The following is an 11,677-nucleotide window of genomic DNA, read 5'->3' as shown; positions in this document are numbered from 1 at the left end:
GGTACGAGGCCTTTCCCCCCCATCCCCCGGGGCTGGGCTTTCTTTTATAAAAGGCCATTCCTGAGAGCTTTCCTCATCTCCGCTCCTTCTAGGATCTCCTCCTGGTTGGCCCGCCTGCCTCCTCTCCTGCCTCCACCATGTCCATCAGGGTGACCCAGAAGTCCTACAAGGTGTCCACCTCTGGCCCCCGGGCCTTCAGCAGCCGCTCCTACACGAGTGGGCCCGGTGCTCGCATCAGCTCCTCGAGCTTCTCCCGAGTGGGAAGCAGCAGCTTTCGGGGTGGCCTGGGCGGCGGCTATGGTGGGGCCAGCGGCATGGGAGGCATCACCGCAGTCACGGTCAACCAGAGCCTGCTGAGTCCCCTTAACCTGGAGGTGGACCCCAACATCCAGGCCGTGCGCACCCAGGAGAAGGAGCAGATCAAGACCCTCAACAACAAGTTTGCCTCCTTCATAGACAAGGTGAGGGTCCCCCCTGCGTGGCGGATTGTGCCCGCGCCCCCTTTCTCCTGGTAATCCCGGTCCCTGTGCACATCTCCAGCCCCCAACTGGCGTCCTGCTGGGCCTCACTTGCCCTGGCGACACTCTCCCTTCCAGCCTCCGACTCACCCCTCCCGTGCACGTTGGTTTGGGCTGGGTGAGGGTGGGGAGAGGGTCTGGACAGCCGGGATGAATCCTGGGTCTTCCTCCTTCCCTTTTAAACTGGAGGGTCTTGGAAGAGAGAGACAACTTAAGGGTACAGCCTAGTTCCCACCACCCCTCTCTACAAATCCCGTTCTTCCCCAGGTCATTCTGTCCCTAAATTATAGAAAATAATAGCAGTTATTGTTCTCACCCCAACCCGAGTTCTGACCGTCTTTTAAGCTATCACCCTGCGGCAGTCCCAGCTGTTCTGGGACTACCCTCCTCCAGGTTCGCCTTTTACCCGGCACTACCCCAAGGGCTGCCCAGTGGTGCCTTGTGATTTTTTAAAAATTTTTTTCCATAGGCGTTTGGTGGGATTCTAGCATTCTAGGAGAAGGAAGTGGATGTCTCGGTTCAAACCGGCAAATATTGATTGAGGCCTTTGGCGCCCGGAGGCTTGAGTGCGGGGGTCACAGAATGAGTCATACCCTGACCTCTGCGCCGGCAGCGTGGGCGGGGCCGCGGGCGGGGTGAGGGGCTGCTGGCAGCCGTCTCGGGATGCGCTACTCCACCTGGCGGAGCTCGGCGTCGGGAGTGGGCTGGGGTGGGGTGGGCTGGGCTGGGCTGTGTTGGCCTGGGCTGGGCTGGGCTGGGGTGGGGTGGAGGAGGCGCCAGGGCCTGGCCTCGGAAAGCCCATCCAGGATTCAAAGTCTGTGGGTGTGGGACGCCCCGCCCGGGGTTCACGTCCTGTTAAGTTTATGGCTTCAGATAACGCAGTCGCCCACCTACACCCCTCGCCCATTCAGCCCGTGTCCCTTTCTCGCGTCTTGTCCCTGCTCCGCCCCAGCGGCCTGGCTCCACGTTCACACAGCAGGAGCCAGGCCGGGTTTTGCAGCCCTGGGACTCCGCTGCCTTAGGGGCCCCCGGCCCCCGGCGGCCCCGAGGATTGGGTCCTTCACGCTGACTGGCTCCTGGGAGGCATTGTGGGAACGGGAGGAGGGAAATCCTGGGGCAGAGTGAGCCAGGAGGAACCGGAGCCCCAGGAACCCTGTGGTCGGGGGCCCTTGGCGCTCCAAGTGCCTGGACTTGACTTGTTGACTGCGTTTTGCTAGCCCTGGGGTCCTTATAGAGAGCAGCTAAGCATAGGCTTTGGAATCTGAATTCTTGGTTCGCAATGCTCTGCCGGTTCCTGGTGATGGACTCCCTTGCCAAGTCTTATTTCCTCATCTATAAAATGAACACGAGAGCCCCTAAATCCAAGAGTTTTTGCCTATTCAAACTTACGTATGTAAAGAGTTCAGCAGTGCTTGGCCCACATTACATTAGGATAAGATGTTATAATCACTATTTTTTTTTTTTAAATAATTTTGGGACAGAATGACCTGGGGAAGAAAGCGATTTGCAGAGAGTGGTGGAGGGAACTAGGCTGTACTCTTAAAAGATTTCTGTCTTCCAAGAATACCTTCCAGTTTACAAAGAGTTACAAAGTGTGTGTGTGTGTTTTTTTTTGAGACAGAGTCTCACTCTGTCACCCAGGCTGGAGTGCAGTGGCATGATCTCAGCTCACTGCAAACTCCACTTCCCTAGTTCAAGTGATTCTCCTGCCTCAGCCTCCCGAGTAGCTGGGACTACAGGTGTGCGCCACCACGCCCAGTTAATTTTTGTATTATTAGTAGAGACAGGGCTTCACTATGTTGGCCAGTCTGGTCTTGAACTCTTGAACTCAAGAAATCAGCATGCTGTGGCCACCCAAAGTGCTGGGATTACAAGCGTGAGCCACCACGCCTGGCCCATTTTTCAATCTTTTTTTTTTTTTTTTTTTTTTGAGACGGAGTCTCACTCTGTAGCCCAGGCTGGAGTGCAGTGGCCGGATCTCAGCTCACTGCAAGCTCCGCCTCCCGGGTTCACGCCATTCTCCTGCCTCAGCCTCCCAAGTAGCTGGGACTACAGGCGCCCGCCACCTCGCCCGGCTAGTTTTTTGTATTTCTTAGTAGAGACGGGGTTTCACTGTGTTAGCCAGGATGGTCTCGATCTCCTGACCTCGTGATCCACCCGTCTCGGCCTCCCAAAGTGCTGGGATTACAGGCTTGAGCCACCGTGCCCGGCATCAATCTTAACATCTTTAGAAAAGTTTGCTATTTTTGACCGGGCTCGGTGGCTCACATCTGTAATCCCAGCACTTTGGGAGGCTGATGCGGGCAGATCACAAGGTCAGGAGTTCGAGACCATCCTGCCTAACACGGTGAAACCCTGTCTCTATTAAAAATACAAAAAAAAAAATTAACAGGGTGTGGTCACCGGCGCCTGTAGTCCCAGCTACCTGGGAGGCTGAGGCAGGAGAATGGCGTGAACCCGGGAGGTGGAGCTTGCATTGAGCCGAGATTGCACCACAGCACTCCAGCCTGGGAAACAGAGGGAGACTCCATCTCAAAAAAAAAAAAAAAAAAAAAAGAAAGAAAACTTGGCCATTTTTATTGATCTGTAATATACAATCTATGTAAATGAAATTAGACCTATTAGTTTGCAAATGCAGTTTTAGCATAACTCCCTCACCGGCTCCTTCTAACTCTTTCCCCCACCCAGTGCTAAGGGACATTGCTCCCCACCTCACTCACCATCATGCCTTGCTTTCTACCCCTGGATATAGGTGATCCTTCCAGAACAGCTAACCAGGTTCCTGGGGCCTGGAGACGTTACTGCTTGGGGAGTGGATTAAGAGAAAAGACTGCTTGCTTCCCTCCAGACTTTGAGCCCTGGCCTGATGTGCACCTTTTTGCTCTCTCCTACTTCATACAGGTACGGTTCCTGGAGCAGCAGAACAAGATGCTGGAGACCAAGTGGAGCCTCCTGCAGCAGCAGAAGACGGCTCGGAGCAACATGGACAACATGTTCGAGAGTTATATCAACAACCTTAGGCGGCAGCTGGAGACTCTGGGCCAGGAGAAGCTGAAGCTGGAGGCAGAGCTTGGCAACATGCAGGGGCTGGTGGAGGACTTCAAGAACAAGTGAGCAACTCCCACTCTCCACCCAACTGAAGTCACCGTCTCTCCTCCACCCCTTGGGACCTTGGGACCAAGTCCCCATGGCCCTCTGTTGTGGGCATTGCAGTCCTATCTAATTAGGGTGACCACATGATGAGGTTTGCTCGGAACAGTCTGTATTTATGTCCGGGGTCCTAGCGTAATTGTTGATAGTACCCACCCCCTTTCAGTCTCAACTATCTGGATTTGGAGAACAAATTATGTGTCAACGTTTATGTGGTAAACCTGAGATGGGAGAGATAGCCTACGGGCCTCACTGTTGTACATTCTGGCCCCTCTTTAGTCTTGACCCTTGACCTCTAGCAAACTCCAGCAAGTTCTGTTTGAGGTCTCATGTCAGGTCCTGCTGTTAACACTCTTAAGGTGTCCAATGCGATGTGTATTCATGGATTTGGAGAGAGATTTCCTGCTTCCCACAGGCTGAGGGAGGGGTGAGGGTGTGAGAAGGTAGCTGGGGAAGACAGAAGGACCAGCCCTCTCATATCCTGCATCTCTGCGAACTGAATTTTCCTGATTTTCTTTTTTTTTTTTTTTGAGACAGAGTCTCGCTCTGTCGCCCAGGCTGGAGTGCAGTGGCGCAATCTCGGCTCACTGCAAGCTCCGCCTCCCGGGTTCACGCCATTCTCCTGCCTCAGCCTCCTGAGTAGCTGGGACTACAGGCGCCCGCCACCGCGCCCGGCTAATTTTTTGTATTTTTAGTAGAAACGGGGTTTCACCGTGGTCTCGATCTCCTGACCTTGTGATCTGCCCGCCTCGGCCTCCCAAAGTGCTGGGATTACAGGCGTGAGCCACCGCGCCCGGCGAATTTTCCTGATTTTCACAACGTCCCTGTCTCCCAAAAGACCAAGGGCAACCTCCCTTTTGCCTTCATCCTCTAATTCTAAGTCTTTTCCTCACAGGTATGAGGATGAGATCAATAAACGTACAGAGATGGAGAATGAATTTGTCCTCATCAAGAAGGTGAGGGAGTCTCCCTTCCCCCATCTGGACACTGGAGGCTGGGGCTCGGAGACTCAGACTAAGAGGCTTTCTGGGTTCTGCGCCTAAATATTCCTAAGTAGTGGGACAAACTCATTTATTTCAACATTTGGGTGCACAGAAAGGTAGACAAGTATAGAGTGGTAGGTGCATTTGGACAGAACTCTTGACAGTGATGTTGGAACACGGTTCAGAAAACAGAGCAGTAGAACTGGAGATCTGACCCTAGAAGCCTTCCTAGAGAAGGAGGTGGAAGAGGGTGTGTTGCAGGAAGCAGAGGTGGTGTGTGGGCTGAGAATGCATGAGTGATGGGCAGAGGCTGGGCTGGATCAAACCACAAAGTGGGCAATTAGAAAGTCCTGTGACCAGGCCATTGGGTGGACCTTGGGAGCCCCTTGGTTGGGGTTGGGTGTGGAAACCCAGCTCAGGCTCCCCTCGTCTCATGCCCCAGGATGTGGATGAAGCTTACATGAACAAGGTAGAGCTGGAGTCTCGCTTGGAAGGGCTGACTGATGAGATCAACTTCCTCAGGCAGCTGTATGAAGAGGTATGTTCTTGGTCGCAGGAGACTGAGGGTCCCCCAGCCTTGTCAGCGCCTCCACCCTGAGACTCAGCCAGAGAGGTTCCTCCCAGCCCCCAGCGCACTAATAAGACAAAGGTCCACTGCTGACTAATTACAGCCACCAATATTTGCTCAGCTAGTATTGGTCTATATGTTCTGTCCCCCGCATGAGGGTTGAGTCATCAACCCCATTTTACAGACGAGAAAGTGGGTTCAGAGAAGTGAAATAACATATCCAAGGTCATCATAGGGTGTGGCGATTCAGCAGCAACTCTGTCCCCAAAGCCCTTGTTCCTAATCTTTGAGTTGCATTGGATCCCTCTGTGCACCTACTATTGGTGCACCTAGTTCCTTTTTCAGGAACTTTGCCCTCTCCCTAACCCTGACTCCCACCTGCTCCTCTCCTCTGCTGCCCCTGTCTTATCCCCTAAGGAAGGCTGTTGTGGAAAAGGGCTCCCTGTGTGCAGAGACAGGGCCTCACCACTTGCCCTCTTCCCCACAGGAGATCCGGGAGCTGCAGTCCCAGATCTCGGACACATCTGTGGTGCTGTCCATGGACAACAGCCGCTCCCTGGACATGGACAGCATCATCGCTGAGGTCAAGGCACAGTACGAGGAGATCGCCAACCGCAGCCGGGCTGAGGCTGAGAGCATGTACCAGATCAAGTATGAGGAGCTGCAGAGCCTGGCTGGGAAGCACGGGGATGACCTGCGGCGCACCAAGACTGAGATCTCCGAGATGAACCGGAACATCAGCCGGCTTCAGGCTGAGATTGAGGGCCTCAAAGGCCAGGTATGGGCTGGGCCGGGGGTGGGAGGGGATCCTTAGACACATCCTGGTGAGAGGAGATAATGTGGGAAGAGTGAGGGTTCTGGGAGTTGGGGAAGGAATCCTAGACCAGGATTCGGGAGTTGGAGGGGCAGCCACAGTTCAGCTTCTCAGTCTGCTTCTGGGAAGCTAAGGGATGCAGGGAAGGTCCCTTGGGCCAGGACAGAGGTGAAAGGAGGCTGGGGCAGGTATGTTGGGGCTCGGGATACATGCTCCCAAGTCTGCTTTTTTTAATCAGTCATATGTATCAGGGTAAGGTTGAGCTCTGCTGCTTTAAGGAAAGTCTAGAACCCAGGGATCTAGTCCAGTTAGGATGGGAGGACCTTACAGTGTCACAGATCTGAGCAGGGTGTGGAGGGGAAGCACCTGGAAGCTGCTCATGTCTCTCTGATCTGCTTCCTTAGTCTCATTTAATTTGAGCTGGGGGGAGTCAGCCTAGGTGGTGGTGGGGAGGACCGTAAGGGAGGGTGGGAGCAGGGGAGGCATACCCAACCTGACCTGCTTACCTGTCCCCTACCCCACAGAGGGCTTCCCTGGAGGCCGCCATTGCAGATGCCGAGCAGCGTGGAGAGCTGGCCATTAAGGATGCCAATGCCAAGTTGTCCGAGCTGGAGGCCGCCCTGCAGCGGGCCAAGCAAGACATGGCGCGGCAGCTGCGTGAGTACCAGGAGCTGATGAACGTCAAGCTGGCCCTGGACATTGAGATCGCCACCTACAGGAAGCTGCTGGAGGGCGAGGAGAGCCGGTGGGTGTGGGGACCTCTCACCAGACCCACTTCCGTATCCCTGTGACCTGGGGTGGGGAGGGTGGAAGCCCCCTGAAGCCCCTTGGGACTTGGGATCCTGTTGTTCTGGGCCAAGAAGGGCTAGGAGTTGGTCCTGATACCCCTTGTGTCTGGGTACAGGCTGGAGTCCGGGATGCAGAACATGAGTATTCATACGAAGACCACTAGCGGCTATGCAGGTGGGTGTCCAGGGCCCTGGGATGAGGGCAGGAGGCAGGGCCCAGGGAGGCCTCAGCTCCAGGGAGGGGGCTGTGCTCAGTCGCTCACAGTGACCTCAGCCTGAGCATTCACGTTCTTGGGGGAATCCTAGGGTGGGGGTCACACACTCAGGACCCCAGTAATAGAGTTACTATTAGAAAGCATCCAAATAAACGATAGCTCTGTGCCGGGCACTGTGCTAAGTATACTACATGCTTTATGTGATTTATTAATTTAATTTAATTTAATTTTTTTTGAAACGAAGTCTTGCTCTGTCACCCAAGCTGGAGTGCAGTGGCGTGATTTCAGCTCACTGTAACCTCCACCTCCTGGGTCCAAGAAATTCTCCTGCCTCAGGCCTCCCAAGTATCTGGGACTACAGGCGCATGCCACCGTGCCTGGCTAATTTTTGTATTTTTAGTAGAGACAAGGTTTCACTATGTAGGGCAGACTGGTGTCGAACTCCTGACCTTGTGATCGGTGCTGGGATTACAGGCATGGGACACTGGGCCTGGCTGTCATTTATTTTTTATATAACACCTGTAGATGTCCTCAGTTGAGGAAGCTGAGGTCCAGTTAAATGTCCAAGGTCACACAGCTATATATATGGCAGCTGTTTCCCACCCTGCTCCTGGTTTTCCCTGACAGTGCTGGAGTAGTGGACCATGCGATCAGTGGTCAGGCAGAGCTGGGCTAGCCTCCCATCCCTGGGATGTGTTGGGAGTGAGCAGGGGGAAGGGGCATGGAACCTGCCGAAGGGTGGGCTTCTGTACTCATGTGGCTACCTCTGTCCCTCACCAGGTGGTCTGAGCTCGGCCTATGGGGGCCTCACAAGCCCTGGCCTCAGCTACGGCCTGGGCTCCAGCTTTGGCTCTGGCGCGGGCTCCAGCTCCTTCAGCCGCACCAGCTCCTCCAGGGCCGTGGTTGTGAAGAAGATCGAGACACGCGATGGGAAGCTGGTGTCCGAGTCCTCTGACGTCCTGCCCAAGTGAACAGCTGCGGCACCCCCTCCCGGCCTACCCCTCTTGTGCTGCCCCAGAGCCTGGGAGGGAGACCGCTATGTAGGGTACCACTGGGAGCAGGAGACCCACCTGAGGGCCCTCAGCCCACCCACAGGGGAGTTTACTACGTGGGGACCCCCCTTGCCCATGCCTCCAGCTATAAAACAATTCAATTGCTTCTTTTTTTGGTCCAAAATAAAACCTCAGCTAGCTCTGCCAACCGTCCTTGCTGTGTGTGCATCTGATGTCGACCGAGGTGGGAGGGAGGGGTCCAGGAAGCAGGGGGTGTACAGCGGGAAAGTCTGACCCCCTCAACTGTTCCTAAAGAGGCTCCTTTGTTGAAACCTTGCTCGTTGCCATAGACGTGTACACCTGTATAATAGTCACTGACCTGTGCACAGTGCTTTCTGGTTTACAGTGTGCTTTCAAATACCAGGGTTCATTTGATCTGTGTAGCAAGGCCTAAGAGGCAGGCAGAGCAAGTTTTGAGGACATTAGCAGCAGAGAGCTTAGTGTGCTTCCCTACACCTTGGTATCCGGGCTATTTGCATATAAGGAAAGCCAGGCTCAGAAAAGCCAAGCAGTTGGTTCACCTAGAAACGAGCAGATCTGGCATTGGAACCCAGAGCTGTCCAGCTCTCAGGCTTGTACTCCTCCTCGGCCAGGCACGTGGTCTTTCCTTGTGGCCAGACATGTCTTTTTATCACCTTCAATCTTTGCAGTCAGGGACTAAGGCATCCTGGCTTTTCCATCCCCTCAGAGGTTCAGAGTCTATTCTCAGCCTTTGGGTGTGTCACACCCACAATTTCTAGAAGCTAAGATTATATGGGACTTGGCTTTGATATGTGGGCTCTTCCCCGCTCCACTCAGTCACAGCCACCACCCCTTTCCTATCGTTTTTATATGCTGTGTGTATGATATAAAGGGTGTGTGTGCATTCTGTGTTTGCATGTGGAGGGTATACTGTGTGTGCATGAGTGTGCACAGTGTGTGAAGGGGTTTGCCTGACTCTTGAGACAACCTCCAAGGTTCAGGGCAGGAGGGGTTAGGACACAGCTGGGTGGAGCAGTGCATCCCCACAGTCCTGCTCCACTGCCACCAGCACAGAGTTCCAGGCAGCCACCCTGTCCATTTGGCATTGGGCTAAGTGCACAAGCCCTTAGCATGACTGAGATGGGGGCATTTCCAGACTTTCTGAAACACCAACGGAGATTAGACAGAGACAGGCAGAGGGTACTGTGAGTGGGTACAGGCTGGTGCAGGAAGCTCCTGTCTGGCTCTGCTGTGGGGTCTCTCTAAAGGGCTCCTGTCCCTGGGCCCTCAGCTTCCCAGCCCCCGGGCTCCCCTCTGAGGGCCCCATCTCTGCACCTCCCTAGCTACCACACAGCACCTCACTAGCTACCCACATCGATGGAGCTGGGCTTCCAGACTGAGCCCAGGAACCCCCCACCGCCAATACCTCCCACCCAGCCCCTGGGCCAGGCCCAGGGATCTGTACACTGTCACCTTAGAGGATCTCACTCTTTGGTAGTACACATTAACGGCACCATTATCCAGAGCAGGGGCTCTATTTTGGCAGAGGCCCACAGTAAGAAATTCATTTTATCACCACCTGCAAATATTTATACATATATATAGCTGAAATAACAATTCATGAAACAATACCAACCTTCTGCCTTCTGCTCACGTGTAGCCTGGCCCTCAGCAAGAATCAGGTGGGTGGTGTTAGAGCCCGGGGCAGTCATAGTACCCAGTGAGAAGGATCTCTTACCATAGGTGCCATAAGTCAATATTTTCAATTGTGCCCCACCCAATCCTCCCTGAAGCCAGTCACTTGTCTTATCAACCCCTGTTCCCAGAAGTAGGCATGCTGGAGGCAGCCAGGGCTCCCCCGCTCCCCTCCCCACCCGCCAGATAGTCTCCAGGGATAGTTTCCACGCCCTGGGTGTTTGCTCAGGGAAAGGCAGGATGGCTCCAGGGAGCTTCCTCCCTGCTTGCTCCTTCCAGGTTCTGGTACATCTACCATGGGATCAAGGTCACCCAGCATTAAGGGGACACCATCCCTCCCATTTATCTTTCAGAAACTACACAGACAGAAGAGCTGGAAATCCAACTGTCATTTAGATGAGGAAACTCAGGAAGAACAGAAGCTGATATTTCTTAAATATCCACTTCACCTGCTTGTGCGTCATCTCATTTCAACTCTCCAACGATCCTGTGAGGCAGGGCTTAAAACCCCATTCATGGGGGTAGAATCAGTCTAAGCTTATGTAAATGGTGTCCTGACTCTTGACAATACTAGTTTTTTTTTTCTTTCTTCTTTTTCTATTTTTTGAGACAGTCTTGCTCTGTCGCCCAGGCTGGAGTGCAGTGGCGCAATCTCGGCTCACTGCAACCTCTGCCTCCTGGGTTCAAGCGATTTTCCAGCCTCAGCCTCCTGAATAGCTGGGACTATAGGCGCCTGCTACCACGCCCGGCTAATTTATTGTATTTTTAGTAGAGACGGGGTTTCACTGTGTTAGACCGGATAGTCTCCATCTCCTGACCTTACAAAGTGCTGGAATTACAGGTGTGAGCCACTGTGCCTAGCTTTTTTTTTTTTTGAGTGACAGAGTTTCTTGTCACCCAGGCTGGAGTGCAGTGGCGTGATCTCGGCTCCCTGCAACCTCCGCCTCCCAGGTTCAAGAGATTCTCCTCCCTCAGCCTCCGAAGTAGCTGGGATTACAGGTGCCCACCACCGCGCCCAGCTAATTTTTTTAGTATTTTTAGTAGAGACAGGGTTTCGCCATATTGGGCAGGCTGGTCTCAAACTCCTGACCTCAGGTGATCTGCCCACCTCGGCCTCTCAAAATGTTGGGATTACAGGTGTGAGCCACCGTGCCCAGCCTTTTTTAAGAGACAGAGTCTCATTCTGTCACCCAGGCTGGAGTGCAGTGACACAATCTCGGCTCACTGCAGCCTTCGCCTTCTGGGTTCAAACGATTCTCCTGCCTCAGCCTCCCGAGTCTGGGATTACAGGCGCCCACAACCATGCCCAGCTAATTTTTGTATTTTTAGTAGGGATGAAGTTTCACCATGTTGGCCAGGCTGGTCTTGAACTCCTGGCCTCAAGTAATCTGCCCACGTTGGCCTCCCAAAGCACTGGGATTAGAGGCATGAGCCACTGCGCCTGGCCAGTAATACTAGATTTTTAACACGTTTAAGTGTCAAGAGGCCGGGCGCGGTGGCTCAAGCCTGTAATTCCAGCACTTTGGGAGGCCGAGACGGGCGGATCATGAGGTCAGGAGATCGAGACCATCCTGGCTAAAACGGTGAAACCCCGTCTCTACTAAAAAATACAAAAAACTAGCCGGGCGCGGTGGCGGGCGCCTGTAGTCCCAGCTACTCGGGAGGCTGAGGCAGGAGAATGGCGTAATCCCGGGAGGCGGAGCTTGCAGTGAGCTGAGATCCGGCCACTGCACTCCAGCCTGGGCGACAGAGCGAGACTCTGTCTCAAAAAAAAAAAAAAAAAAAAAAGTGTCAAGAATTTTTTTTTTTTTTTTGAGACAGAGTTTTGCTCTGTCACTCAGGTTGGAGTGCAGTGGCTTGATCTCAGCTCACTGCAACCTCCACCTCCCAGGTTCAAGCGATTCTCCTGCCTCAGCCTCCCAAGTAGCTGGGA

At 53.8% G+C, this 11,677-nt stretch overlaps 1 protein-coding gene across 1 annotated transcript; it reads left to right on the top strand.

Annotated features, from left to right (window-relative positions):
- Positions 1 to 81: 81 nt before the first annotated feature.
- Positions 82 to 8,203, top strand: KRT8 (keratin 8; the record flags this gene model as incomplete). Its single annotated transcript, NM_001260545.1, is given in 8 exon segments — positions 82 to 461; positions 3,420 to 3,628; positions 4,564 to 4,624; positions 5,094 to 5,189; positions 5,707 to 5,997; positions 6,558 to 6,778; positions 6,938 to 6,996; positions 7,817 to 8,203. Coding segments are annotated over 8 exon segments (1,452 nt in total). The 3' UTR covers positions 8,008 to 8,203.
- Positions 8,204 to 11,677: the final 3,474 nt, after the last annotated feature.

Source organism: Macaca mulatta, chromosome 11, assembly GCF_049350105.2.
Source record: "Macaca mulatta isolate MMU2019108-1 chromosome 11, T2T-MMU8v2.0, whole genome shotgun sequence".
Taxonomy (NCBI): Eukaryota; Metazoa; Chordata; class Mammalia; order Primates; family Cercopithecidae; genus Macaca; species Macaca mulatta.
Note: the sequence above shows the minus strand (reverse complement) of the source record. Positions and strands in the feature narration are given on the sequence as shown.